This window comes from Sprattus sprattus (assembly GCF_963457725.1).
Source record: "Sprattus sprattus genome assembly, chromosome: 2".
Lineage (NCBI taxonomy): Eukaryota > Metazoa > Chordata > Actinopteri > Clupeiformes > Clupeidae > Sprattus > Sprattus sprattus.
Window position 1 is genome coordinate 63,463,737 of NC_137921.1, and position 14,349 is coordinate 63,478,085.

General features: G+C 40.8%; 1 protein-coding gene across 2 annotated transcripts; it reads right to left on the reverse strand.

Annotated features, from left to right (window-relative positions):
• Positions 1-255: 255 nt before the first annotated feature.
• nt5e (5'-nucleotidase, ecto (CD73)) lies at positions 256-11,401 on the reverse strand. Of its 2 annotated transcripts, XM_080832357.1 has the most exons (10): positions 11,008-11,401; positions 8,658-8,880; positions 8,092-8,280; positions 6,516-6,713; positions 6,012-6,166; positions 4,969-5,077; positions 4,525-4,674; positions 4,119-4,319; positions 3,759-3,854; positions 256-619 (listed from the first exon to the last, which is right to left on the reverse strand). In XM_080832357.1, exons 1-10 carry the CDS (start codon positions 11,353-11,355, stop codon positions 567-569), a joined length of 1,722 nt encoding a protein of 573 aa, XP_080688483.1. In that variant the 5' UTR covers positions 11,356-11,401; the 3' UTR covers positions 256-566. The 2 variants fall into 2 exon arrangements, with proteins under 2 accessions (XP_080688483.1, XP_080688482.1); XM_080832356.1 differs by lacking the exon at positions 256-619 and having other exon boundaries at positions 2,117-3,854.
• Positions 11,402-14,349: the final 2,948 nt, after the last annotated feature.

Genomic DNA, 14,349 nt, shown 5'->3' on the forward strand with positions numbered 1-14,349 from the left:
AGAAGAGCGAAAAGCACCCTGTCTTGTTATGCAACTCAGGTCGGAAATCCTGATTACTGGAAGCCGTTGAAATTGTCTTGGGCAGGAACACTGGAACTATGACTAAACTGTGACTTAGTAGATTTTGCTTGCACAAACAGGATGTTTCTAAACATCACTTCTAGGCAAAAGCACACACACTATTTAGTGATACCAACAACAGCAAACGTGATTTAATGCATGCTTAACATCTGTCAAGTAAGAGAGAGGCAAAGGTTAACAAAGCAGAATTTATTGGGGTTTCCTAGTGACCCTTGAGGGTTGTATTTACATCATTAATCACAAGTGCCATCTCCCCCACAGGCACAAAAGGAGACCCCAAACACCAGTCCAAAGAAGGGAGCGACAGCTCATTAGGGAGCCGTAGAGAAAGACACACAATAAAAAAAAGGACCATGCAAGCTTCAAAGCATTCCAGTGTACAAAAATAATATCAATACGAATAAAGAGAATATATTTATTAAACTGACGTGTACTGTCCACATTGTTGATTGTATGTGCCGTCACTGATTTGAGAACAGCACCAATCAGAGGTGCTGATGGCCTGTTTGTAGTTGGAGTTGAGTCTGTTCATCAGATTCTATGTGAGGGGAAAGAAACGGTTAACAGAGTTTAAATGGCAGTTTTAAAAAAACTAGCACCTAATAAATGAATGTAAACTGTACAGTTTTCACTTTCAAGCAGAGCAGGAAACCGGACACACCAAATCAGTGGTTGAATCTGAGTTGAGATGCAGTTAGTTTGATGCCGCTTGAATGGTGTGGTAAAGAGAACTGCCTCCCAGTAGCACGTCCAGTGTTGACCAGTGAAACGTGAGCTCTATTGTCTCTGAATCCTGGCTGTGCTAGAAAGGGCGGCCTTTTAGAGGAAGCCATGCAGACAGGAAAGGGTGGCATGAGAGGATGAGGGTGATGAGAGGGTGATCAGTAGTCTGGCCAAACTAGCTACTGTGAAACAGCGTTCTAGTAAGAAATGTTAGACTACTTCGATACTGGAACCATTGTTACTTCATACCATGGCCTTATGACATTGTCAATTAAGAAGATTCAGTCATTTAAATGATTCAAATGTAATCGTCAAGTTAAAAAAAATTAACTGTTGTATATAATATGGAACAAAGTACACCATCCAGGTCTAATGGCAGTGTTTAATAGCAATCTGTTATCTTCCCAACTTCCCCAAATCTAAATGTTATGTTAGCTGGTGGAGCTATCCCGCACTACTGCTTTCGTTTATTTAGGCCCAGAGAAACGTTTCTGGTCAGTACACAATGTCTCATCCATGGTGGAGCATCTACAAAACATTTTTAATTTCGGTTGCAGAACCTGAAAAAGCTTAAGCTTATCGTATACACATCTCTATGTCTAGGGTTAGGGTTTAAGAGTTGTCTGACTCCTGTTTCAAACTGCTGCAATCCAGAGCTGCCGAGTGTCTCTGTGGTTAGAAGACAGTACTCAAAAAGACATCTCTACAATTAGGTCACTTGGAAATCGCTATGTTTAACTGGTAAAAAAATGCATCCATGGCTGCCTTCAAATGAACTGTTGACCTGAATTGGTGGCATTCATACTTCTTTTCCCATTTGACCTTTTTCTCACTAACCTCCTTGTTTTTATGGATTTCAGTGTACCATAGTTATTAGCATATTTTCCACTAGAACGGCATGGTTCTAAATAAAGGCAATGGTCCCTGAGCTTATCCTTCACTGCAAGGATTCTGCCTGCAGTTCTCTCTTTTGCAAAGACCTCTTTAGTTTTTATCAGATGACAAACAAAACTGTAAAGCATAGCCATTTTATTGAATCTATTTTTGACACAGGGACATCATTTCTGTATATTTAATGCAGATTTGATACTAGAAAACAATCACAATTACATATCAGTTATATTAATTAACATATCTTTTGCACATATATTTGTATATTTAGACATGTATCCACCTTTTACAACTATACAATGTACAATAACTTAAAATTCATAAAACAATGCAAACTAACTTTATTACTCCTGTGTTTGGAACACACCTTCTGCTATTAAATAGCGCTATTGAAATGCATATATAATGACTTGTTCCCTATTTAACCTTCTAACTCCACTAGAATCTTATACTAGATAATTCCTTTTTTAAATTGATAGTCATAATGTCTCAATCTAATGAATGCCCATTTTATTCACAATTAAATAAAAAAATTCACGCATTTAAGCTGCTATTGAGAGACAGAACTGTAAATAGTATGTGCGTTGTCCAGAGATAGTAACCGCTTAGTATGTAGATGCTTCAGTGCAATATCAGGCTCTCTGCCCACCCTTCCCCCAAAACTTCTAAAAACGACACTCAGAATGGAATAAGAATATTAGACTATTTACATTCTGACAGATATCATAACAATAGGGGCTCTGAGAAAAATGACTGTTCCTTGGACTCTCTTTGGCTGTTTCAAGATTTATGTAAAAAATAACTATATAATGGAATTAGAAAACAGCTGGTGAGATGGGCATTCCTGCCTGAGATGTACACTGTAGGGATTCTGCACATTAAAGGGGTTTGTACTACTAAGGTGGCTCAGTTAGAAAGCTAGGAAGAAATATAAGTGCCATGTACAAAATCTGCAACTGCACAAATACTCACAAATCCCCCAAACTGTTCTGTCTGGATTCAATTATTTTACACCCTTTTAATAAAAAAAATGCAAAATAGACTGAAGAACTTTCTAGAAGGGTCTAATTTAAAGTACCTTTAAAAGCTGTACCTGGTACCCTCTCAGACCCTCCCTTGAGTCATCCATGTGAGTTGTAGAAAAACCCTACCCGTAGAACTCAGTTAGCCAGTAGGCTTTTCAAAGAACATATAAAAACCTATTTTTCCAGAAGGGTAGGTTTTCTGGGTACACAGGTGAATTCTTAGAGCTGTGAAACTTCTAGCTTCTTTCTGCTTAATAGAGATCAGTTTCATTCTCCCCTAAAGTATCCTAGTTTCTTTTGTTACAAGTGCTATTCAAATAACATTGAATGGAAATGCATGGTCCAAATTAAATCTGCACACAAAACTTTGCTAAGCTACTCTCACTAACAGTTCCCCAACAAACACGGGGCGAGATTCAAGCTTTTTGTTCTCGTAATATGCATTCAATGCTAGTTTCAAGTGACTCACGCCAATGTAGGTCACAGTGTTGGAGGAGTTTGGTGAACAGGTGCATTCTCACTGGATTAATCCCTCTGGGCCCATCTGTTTTCAGATGTAGGAATCATTGGTCTGGTTCACCTGTAAAGTATCCTGGTGTCCTTTGTTAAAAATGCTATTCAAACATCGCTGAATAGAAAAACGAACAGTACATATCAACACAAGTGTTTGAGTTGCCCTCCCAAATTATACCCAACAAACAGCTGATGGGACTACAGCTTTTGTTGTCTTCGCACGGGTAACCATGTGGTTCCAACACCACTGAAGGACACAGAGTTCACACCATGCCAAGGCTGATGAATTTCATATGGGGACAGATGCATGCTTTCTGTATTCTTAAGACAGGACAGATAATGTTATGGGGAAGTTAAAAGGCGAAGAATCAGCTAGTTCTATTGAAAGTGCCAAAAGAACACGGGATGGAAAACTTGCATTCTTTGGAAGAGGGTTGAAGTCAAACAACGGCTCCTAAAGGCTCATTGACACAACCAGAAGCAGGCTCAAGAGCAGAAGTGAGATCATGTGACAAGGTCCTCCACCTGTCGGGCTCACGAGCTTGATGCGACCTTCTACGGCAGCGCGGACTCTCTTTGACTCTCTGATGTAGCGCTCGACCACAGAGATGTCCAAATCGCCTGCAAAAGATGAAGTAAAACAATCTGGCTTCTTGGAGGAATGGAAACTGACCGATCCTCAGTTTTATCTCAGAAGAATGACTCATGCTCTAACCAGGACTGAGATTGCTTAATCTCAGTCCTGCACGCTATTTTCCCCAAACAATAAACGTTGTTACATTGTAAGGAGGTGCGTCAACCAACTATTTTGAAATAAAAGATAGACTCCAAGTAGTAGCCTAGGTCTATTTAGGAGGGTCAATGTTAAAAGAAGCTCTGCCTTACCACTGTCATGTTTCAGGTTCTCCTCTTTGATCATAGAATAACCATCACCCCCATCCACAAGGTAAGACGGCATGACTACTTTGTAAACAGCGTCATCTTCCATTGGCTCGTAGCGTGGTACTCGGCACTCAGTGCAAAGGATGTTGACAGACTTCACACGGTTGTTGGGTGACTTAGAGAGATCGAATTCAACCTGAAAGCCTGAAGAGGTATGACACAGAAAAACACCAACTGTAATATAGGCACTCTGAGATTCCTGTGAATGAAAAGTGCGTTAAAAATAAAAGGAAAAATTATTATTATTATTATTAATACCACAAAGGATCTGTGTGTGTTGCAGTCGGCCAGATCAAAGTATGTGTGGTTTCGAACTGACAAGCAACAGACTCCTTCCACACTGCCGTACCTGACACTTGGAGAAACTCCCCTGTGCTGGAGCCATAGCGTCGCACTCCGTGCTCAAAGGCCTTCCTGATGGTGGAGCCTTTCAGCTGAACCAAGTCAAATGTAGACCCGAAGGGCAAGACTGCAATCAGGTCCTCCATTGTGATAGAACCTGCAAAAAAAAAAAAACATTTCAATTAGTCAAGACAAAGTTCTACAAAGGTGCTACGGGTTCTATGTACCGTATACAAAAATGTCTTCACAATTCGATGTTCCCCCATATTCATACTCATACTTCATAAAAAAGTATCAAGCATAACAGCCGTGTAATAACCGATGCCCATGCAAGGTAGCTAGTAGCATTTTGCTGTACTTCCCTAGTTTAAAATATTACTATGGACTACCATCATCTCACCACAGTGATTTTATAATCAAATATCAAACCAAGAAGTAAACACAAACACACCATTTCGAGCACGCTCATCAATGGGTGACCGTACTGCCCCACCATTCAGCAAGCAGGCACTCACGTGATTCCACTGAACCTCATCTGCATACTTGATGTTATGGTCCACCTGCGACACACAGTACATGGAGTGAATGAAGGCCTATCTACACACAGTGCATGGAGTTAATGAAGGCCTATCTCACACAGTACATGGAGTTAATGAAGGCCTTTCTACACACAGTGCATGGAGTTAATGAAGGCCTATCTCACACAGTACATGGAGTTAATGAAGGCCTTTCTACACACAGTGCATGGAGTTAATGAAGGCCTATCTCACACAGTACATGGAGTGGATGAAGGCCTATCTACACACAGTACATGGAGTGAATGAAGGCCTATCTACACACAGTGCATGGAGTTAATGAAGGCCTATCTACACACAGTACAGAGAGTGGATGAAGGCCTATCTACACACAGTACAGAGAGTGGATGAAGGCCTATCTCACACAGTACAGGGAGTGGATGAAGGCCTATCTACACACAGTACAGAGAGTGGATGAAGGCCTATCTCACACAGTACATGGAGTGGATGAAGGCCTATCTACACACAGTACAGAGAGTGGATGAAGGCCTATCTCACACAGTACAGGGAGTAAATGAAGGCCTATCTCACACAGTACAGAGAGTGGATGAAGGCCTATCTCACACAGTACATGGAGTTAATGAAGGCCTATCTACACACAGTACAGAGAGTGGATGAAGGCCTATCTACACACAGTACAGGGATTGGATGAAGGCCTATCAACACACAGTACATTGAGTGGATGAAGGCCTATCTCACACAGTACATGGAGTTAATGAAGGCCTTTTTCAACACATCACCATTAGCCTCAGGTACTTTTACAGGGTTTTACAATGTATCCATTCAGAACGTATGGCATTATACCAGTTTCCAGTTGATCAGTACCATAGGCCAAATCAACAAGGGTTCTTTATTGGGAATTCTACCCCTGACAGTGGTGCTGGTAATGACCTGAGGGAATGCACTGTTTTGTACACACCATGGCGTCACAGATGAGGTTGCCCAGGTTGCACTCACGGAACCGGCACTCCTGCGAGGTCCCATTAAGATAGACTAGAGTCTTTCCCACATACTGAGCGGAGTAATTAGCCAGACTTTCCTTCCAGGACTCAATGTCAGCCAGTATCCCAGGGTCTACAGTAATCACAACATGGTAGTGGATTGTGAGAGATATTACATTATACTCTCACTCACTCTCACACTCACACTCACACACACATACCAACACACTCACACACACATACCAACACACACACACACACACACAGTGTATGTTGTTCAGTTTCATACATAAACCACAACCCTGTTGTGTGGAGTGTCTCAGCATGCAACAAGTATAAGACAGTTTTAGAAAAATTGTTAAGGGATGTAATTGTAAAATATTTACATTTTCCATCTGAGTAAATAGCCTTCATTATTAAAAGGGCCGACAGCGTCAAATCATAAAAAAAATAACTTTTCAGAAAATATATGTGAATTTTACCTTGGTCTATGGAGCTGTCCAGTAATATTGGATTGCCTGTTGCCTTCTGGACATTTCCAGAGTCATCAAAAGTCACTTTAAGATGGCCAAGGTATTTCCCAAAGGCATAAGCCTGTACCACAGGCACCTCCCGGCCATCTTGTGACTTCACCATGTAGGGATAGGGACCAGCAGGGACCTCATTGGAAGGCGCTGCTCCTGTGCACAGGGAAGAAGAGAAGCAATATGAAATGGAGAAGTTTAAGAAAGTTAGTGGGGTTCATGTGAGCTTGGTTTTAGTTCTGGTCAGCTGACTGGCTGCTTTGAGCTTGTGAGTAGCACTCTGATGATGAGCAGGCAATATTTAAGGCTTAAATTAACACGGTGAAGGAAAAAACACTTTTTTCCTTTAGACAAATTGCTATTGTAAAAAGTCTGTAAAATGAATATACTGTGTAGGCTGAAAACAATTTACTAGCTTTCATGGGCAGTGCTCTTAATAACACAGCTGTTGTTGAGTTAAAGCCTCAAAACAGAATAAAACCCTCTTCTTTCTTAATATAAGGAAGTTACAGCCAAACAAGTCACTTCTTGTTTTGAGTTCCATTAAACCAAAACCAGAAATATTGCAAAGGTTTTCAAAAATAACAAACCAGCATAGCTGATACATGCACTGTGACCTCAATTCAACGTGTTCAACTGAAGCATTTTGGGACCGCAACTGTCTGTTTAAAAACACTGGAGTGTGAAGTGTATGTTGCATGTTGCTATTGTTGTAATTCTCCAGGGTGGCTGTGGATAACTACGCGATGCATAAGAGGCTGAATTCAAACTGTGTTGAGTGGATTCTGGATCCAGGTCATTAAGGAACCGATAAACAAACTATGATGCCTTATGGCAAGCTCTCTGATGGAGATAATTTCTAAACACTGTTAAGGACTCAACAATATAATAATCAAGTGCCTTGTATTATTAATTACCTTGTATGAATCATGTACTTATGTAAGCAGGAACATGGCTTTTCTCTGTTTCCGTGTGTGTGTAACTTAGATTAATATGTGGCACTAAGTCTGCATATCTATAAGAGCATGTTTAGACCAGAGGTGATAAGCTTCGTCAGACCTTGCAAAACTTCCATCCTTGCCTCGGACGTCCGAGGTCCACCAGTTGGTTATCCCTGCTGAAAACTAAACTTCTGTCTATATAAACCTTGTGCGATGTGTTTATCAGGGCTTCACTTCAGCCTTGTCCTGGGAGTGAGCCCGATTGCAAGTGTTGTTTTTGTTTCTCTAATAAATATACTCCGGAGTCCTGAGGTAACTAGGGTGAATTTTCACCTATCACTTTCCTACTCTCATCAATTGGAATCCTTGTGTGATTGACACCTATGTGAATTACACTGAAAACTCACTTCTGCATGAAATTCAATGGCTACTCATAACACCCTTGCCTTAACCAAGATGGCTCAAAAATGCAATTCTTTTTGAAAAACCAGAAACACCTGTTTATAGGAATACAGTGTGTTTCACTGTGCATATGAATATTTGGATGCAAGTGTAGGCCGTATCCTTGTAAGGGACCATTCTGACATGCTTACCTGTGTAAAGGAACGTGTTGGTGTGTCCCCCAATCACCACATCCACGCCTTTGACCTTTTCTGCAATTTCTTTGTCTACCGTAAAACCAGAGTGGCCAAGGGCAATGATCTTGTTAACACCCAAAGTTGTGAGCTTGCTGACTTGTGTCTGCAGAGCTGCTATCTCCTCCTCAAAGATCAGGTCTGGACCTGAAGTGAAGGGGACCAAGATTAGTGAAGTTAATTTACCTCCAAGTGCTTTTGAGAAGGCACCAGCATTGATGGGAATGAAAGCGTAGCTATACAGGGGCCTTATAGAAAATGGCTTAAATGACTTCATGACTTTTGCCATTCAGCATGTCCTCATTTGGAACTCCCCATTTAGTGGGTGTTTACCATAGTATTCTGTCCTATGAAACCTAAATATATTCTCCTCTTTCAAAGTGAAAACTGCTCATTAATACGGCTGCAAATTAAAACATCCTCTCAATTACTAACAAGAAGAAGAACCATTTAATTGGTAGGGACTGCACTGTTATGTCAGTAGCATTATGAGTTGTGTTCTCTGAACACTTTGTTGTTATTACCTGGAACCGATAAAGCAGGTGTTTCTCTGGATGTGTATCCCACCACAGCCACTCTCTCTGAACCCACATCAAAAATCTTGTAAGGCAAATAGTACCCCTCTATTTTGTGTGCAGCGGAGCCATGTGGTTTAATGTTGGCACTCAGGACGGAGCAGTTCACATCCATCAGAAAGGGCTTGACCAGGCCCTCCCACCCATTGTCAAATTCATGGTTCCCTAGAGCCTAGAGAGAAAGAGAGGGGGATGAATAAGAGCCTTGTTAGAGAGGCTCATTGCGACGGTACCACTGTTTCCATTCAAGTCACCCAAGCCTGGCATGTTAACAGGTTACGATTGTTTAGATGCCGGTGACTTTTTAAAAGGGTAAAATTGGCACATTCATCTGGACTAGCCGCTTCCTTTTTTCACTGTGTAAAGAGACGTTTACACCACATCAACATGCACACACCATCACTGAGCCCCAAGGAGTAGAAACCAAGCACTAAGACCACTATTAAAGGCACCCAGTGCAACTTTTTGTAAACATTCAATGAAAAATAAACATTCAATTTCTAGTCTTTTTTACACGTAGTAAGTTTCAATAACTCCATACCATTACATATCGACATTCAAGGAGCAAAGATGAGACGTCGTTGTGTGGTGAGAACTGATAGAAAATCGTAAACAACAACAATCGCCGGTGGGGAGAAGTCATTTTTCCATTGACTGGAAGCCTGCTTTATTTATTGTAGGTTACAAAAAATAAAGAAAATGGCGGCGATTGTTGTTGTTATCGATTTTCTATCAGTTCTCACCACACAACGACGTCTCTTTGCTGCTTGAATGTCGGTTTGTAATGGTATGGAGTTATTGAAACTTACTACGTGTAAAAAAGACTAGAAATTGAATGTTTATTTTTAAGCCTCGAAAGTTGCACTGGGTGCCTTTAACACCTGTTTCTATTTCTTCAAGTCCCTACTGCTGAGGTAAATAAAAGTCTTGCTTATTGTTCCATCAAAACAAACAGAAAATATCTCTAATAACTTCTATGACTGATGAGATCTCTCCTTGAAGAATGCAGTAGTGTTTATCTTGCCACTGAGTCCCTATAGGCTCTGGATATAAAGCCCTGTTGTGCATCTTAATTGTCTCTGAGGGGAAATGGATAGCCCCTTGTCCAGACATGTCCAGCTGCCCTTTCATCAGCCCCTCCTGACGTGATCCCAAGCCTCTGTACACCTGAGGGTAGCACACCATGGAATCTACTCATTCCCCACACACAGAATAATGGAAACCTTCAACTCAGTCTTCAAGATTCTGAGGCAAAGACGCACATGAACGAATGACACAGGTTTCTGAGATTAACATTAAACTTCTTGTTTATTCTTTTGGATGTCTACCTTTACATCCACATCCTATAAATTCAGTCCAGAGACTACGGAACACTCTGTCCCACCTGCTATGCTGCACTACAGTCTAAAGTAAAGCGGTTACGGTGTTAAAAGTTTAATAAATGAACATGCCCAATCAACAGCATGTGCTTGCCTTGTGACATAGAGTTTGCTTAGGACCTTTATCTGTAAGGATATGCCAGGTGTGAAATGTACTATCTAACTGTTGGGAGGGTCCAAAGACCAGGTGAGACCAGGTGACAAACTTACAAGGAAGCAGACCAGCGTGATTAATTCACTTTTGTTTCTGTTTAAACTCCCCATACTGAACAGTTGTCTAATATCTGTAACAGGTGTTTAACATCTGTAACAGGTGTCTAATAGCTGTAGTCATTCATGCGGTCATGTATGAAGCAACAAAGAACAACAACCAATCATTTAGATTCATTCATTGAATGGAGATGGTTAGCCTTAAGATTTGTTTAATTCTGAGTCGTCTGAATTTAAAGACTTCATAGAGGAGGTATCTCTAAGAGGAAAGCTGCCTTTATTTGATGTAACTTAACATTTCTGGTCGTTAGTAGACTTAATTAATGTCCACTTATCAATATTTACATTTGGCCTACAGGTTTCTATTGTATAATGTATTTTGTCAGCACGAGGGTCACCAAGCTAATCGGAAGTAGGCTCTCGAAAATGTGGCTATTTTAATCTTAATACAGCATCAATATCCAAGCTAATGGGAAGTAGGCTCTCGAAAATGTGGCTATCTTAATCTTAATAGGCTACAGCATCAATATCTCACTCTAACATAACAGCGCTTATTTAAAAAAGTTTGAAAACGGTATTGATCCCACCTTTGGAGAAGCACTTTTTACAACCATTGCTAAAACATTTTTACATTCCTCTTAGAGCTGTGGATGTGAAATAAATAAAGGTTCAAAGAGTAGGCTATGCTATAGACTAAGACAGCTTCTTACCATTGCATCGTATCGGAGTTTGTTCATGAAATAGGCTGCTTCTGCACCTTTGTAAAAGTTGAACCAAACAGTGCCCTGAAACTGATCACCGCCATCCAGCAGCAATACGTTCTCCTCTTTTTCGCGAATCTCTGATATTTTTGTGAGCCTCCTCGCCACTCCACCGTAGCATGGAGCTTTCGTGCATTTTCCTGAATCTTTGCTTGTCTCCTCCACCCGCGCATGGACATCGTTGGTATGAAGCAACGTTAAGTCCCATGCTCTCACTCCGACGAGAACTTGGCTACAGAAGAATGTAAAAACAAGTGCTGAAGACCACCACTTTTCCCCATCTCTCGGTGTCCCCATCTCTCTCTCTTTCCGACTTGATGAGACACTCAAGCAGCGCACTGAGGTGAAGAGCGCTCTGCAAGCTTCTAGTTCAGTTCTACTTGGTGACTGCCACTGCCAGAAGAGGGGTGGGTACGTATGAGTAAGTGTTTCCATTATCTTTGGTTTCAAACAATTGGGCTGAGAAGCAAAGCTTCAAAGTTACGAAACTCCCTCAAAACAAACAACAATAATTTAACCTGGATCATCCTTTTGTTAAATGCTGTTAAGATAGTTGCTCAGGCTCATTCGACTCCGTTATAAGGATGTAATGAGATCCATGAAAAGGATACTCATTTGAGTTAGTGTTAATAATAAAAACATATAGGGCGGTCATACAATTGTGTGTCAAAGTTTTTCATTTTCCCATTTATTTTAATGTCCCCTCCCCCCCCCAACCCCCACCACCAATCCACATGACACTCAGCATGATTGTAGGCCCACATGGCTGATACGAGTAGGCTATAGACCTAATGTTAGTGTCGCAAAGTGTCCATTCGTGCTAGCGCCCTCTGCAGTGGAGTAGGCTCAAATAATAGTAGCCTAATTGAGTTGAAGCAAAGTCATCCAGCGGCTGTAATGTCTCAGACTTTTGGACCTGAACCCCAACTTTATATTTCGTGTTATTGGCCAAAAATAAACAATCCACACATACATGCAGGGATGGTCACAAATGGCGAACGGTTTGTAAATGGCCGATCGTTAGTCTGTAAATAAATGTGACTGCGTTTACATTTGTTAATGGCATCAAATTAATATTTGTATCAAGCAATACATTTGTGAATCGGGCAAATACAGCAAGTATTTAAGATAATTTATCAGTAAACCCCTCCATTGTCTTTATAGTGCAATTAATGATGCTGACACAAAGATCATAACTCAGCAACTCTTTGACTTGACAAACTTGACATTTGACCACTGGGGGATGCTGTAATAAGAAAGACGTGTTTTCCCCTACGAAAAAGCTAAATAAAATGGTAAAATAACCAACATACATTAAATATGCTAAAATGTTTAAAATGCAATGAACAATATTTGTTTTTGAGTCTGCTTGGATGCACTGAATATCTTGTTAACTGCCTCTTTCTCTCTCTCTCTCTCTCTCTCTCTCTCTCTCTCTCTCTCTCTCTCTCTCACACACACACACACACACACACACAAACACACACACACACACACACACACACACACACACACACACACACACACACACACACACACACACACACACAGCTAAACTATTTAAAGACAATAAACCATAATTTAGTGTAGCGCATTCTTAATGACACCTTACACGGGTTTAACCTACAGCTGTCAGAACTTCAAACACAATACACACACTAACACATATGCAAATGTTTAACCAATGTCTTTCAAAATGGCTTCATTTGAATAATAATGAAATATGGTATGTTTTAGAGACCAAATAGTTTGACAGAGTGAGGAAGGTACTCACTTCACCTCTCAAGGTCATGGCCACATTTACAAACGACTTCTAACACAAGCAATTGGATGCATACATGGTCAACTCGGTCATACCACAGTCTAGCACAGGAAGGAAGCTCAGTCTCTGCTGATCTGCTGAATCATTTTGCACAAATGTCATGACAATACTGCAAGTGTCTTAAAAGCTAATTATGAAAGGAATACAAAAGTGCTTTTAAAAAAAAAACCAGAAAGAATAAGATCTGTTATACTGTATGATCGTCACTGTGGTTTGTGAAGCCTGTTTTCTTTAAAACACAACCTTTTGGAAGTGAAGCAATTTTGTATCAGGAAATAAATATCTGCACAACATCTGCAGAGTACGCATCAATGCATAGATTAGGTCCAAACTGAAACAGATCGCGTAAAAGTAGATGGACATCTTACATCGCAGCTGATAGTGGTAACTATCAGTTTTCCCCTACCTAGAATTTGCTCTAGTGTATAGGTATATACAGTAAACATTAAGCATAAATACACAATAAGTACTACACATAAGAAAAAGTACTACACATAAGAAAAAAAACACAATATTTAAGGTAAAAATAGGTTCCCTGAAACAATTGAATTTCATTTAATTCCATTAACTATGCAATTCTTCAGTAGTATTTGGTCCGATCACAGTGCTTTTTCTCACTGGCTGGATAAAATCCAGGAAGTGACAATAATCAGAATCAGAATCAGAATCAGAATCATGTTTATTGGCCAAGTACATTTTCATATACAAGGAATTTGTTGTGGTGTTTAGTTGCTCTCAATGTACTTTAACTGAAAATGTGCAATGAATCACAACAGTTTAGGATCAAATAAATAAATATAATGTAATATAAATATAATAATAAATATAATACATTTTCAAGTGTTCATTAAGGTGACGACAAGGGGAAAAAAACTGTTCCTGTGTCTGGTGGTTTTGGTGTGCAGGGATCTGTAGCGCCTGCCAGAGGGGAGGAGCTGAAACAGATTATGTCCAGGGTGTGAGGGGTCTGCAATAATTTTCCCTGCCCGTTTCCTGGCTCTGGTGGTGTACAGGTCCTGGATGGTGGGCAGGTCGGCACCGATGATGATTTCTGCTGATCTGACTGTCCGTTGTAGTCTGTTCCTGTCCAGTTTAGTGGCCGATCCAAACCAGACAGTGATGGATGAGCAGAGAACAGACTCAATGACTGCAGTGTAAAACTGGATCAGCAGCTCCTGAGGCAGGTTGTACTTCCTGAGCTGGCGCAGGAAGAACATCCGCTGCTGGGCCTTTTTGGTGACTGATCTAATGTTTGGCTCCCACTTCAGGTTCTGGGAGATTGTGGAACCCAGAAACCTGAAGGATTCCACGGCAGACACAGTGCAGTTCAGTATGGTGAGGGGGGGCAGTGATGGGGGGTTCCTCCTGAAGTCCACTATCATTTCAACAGTTTTGAGCGAGTTCAACTCCAGGTTGTAGCGACTGCACCACAGGGCGAGCTGTTCAACTTCCCTCCGGTATGCAGACTC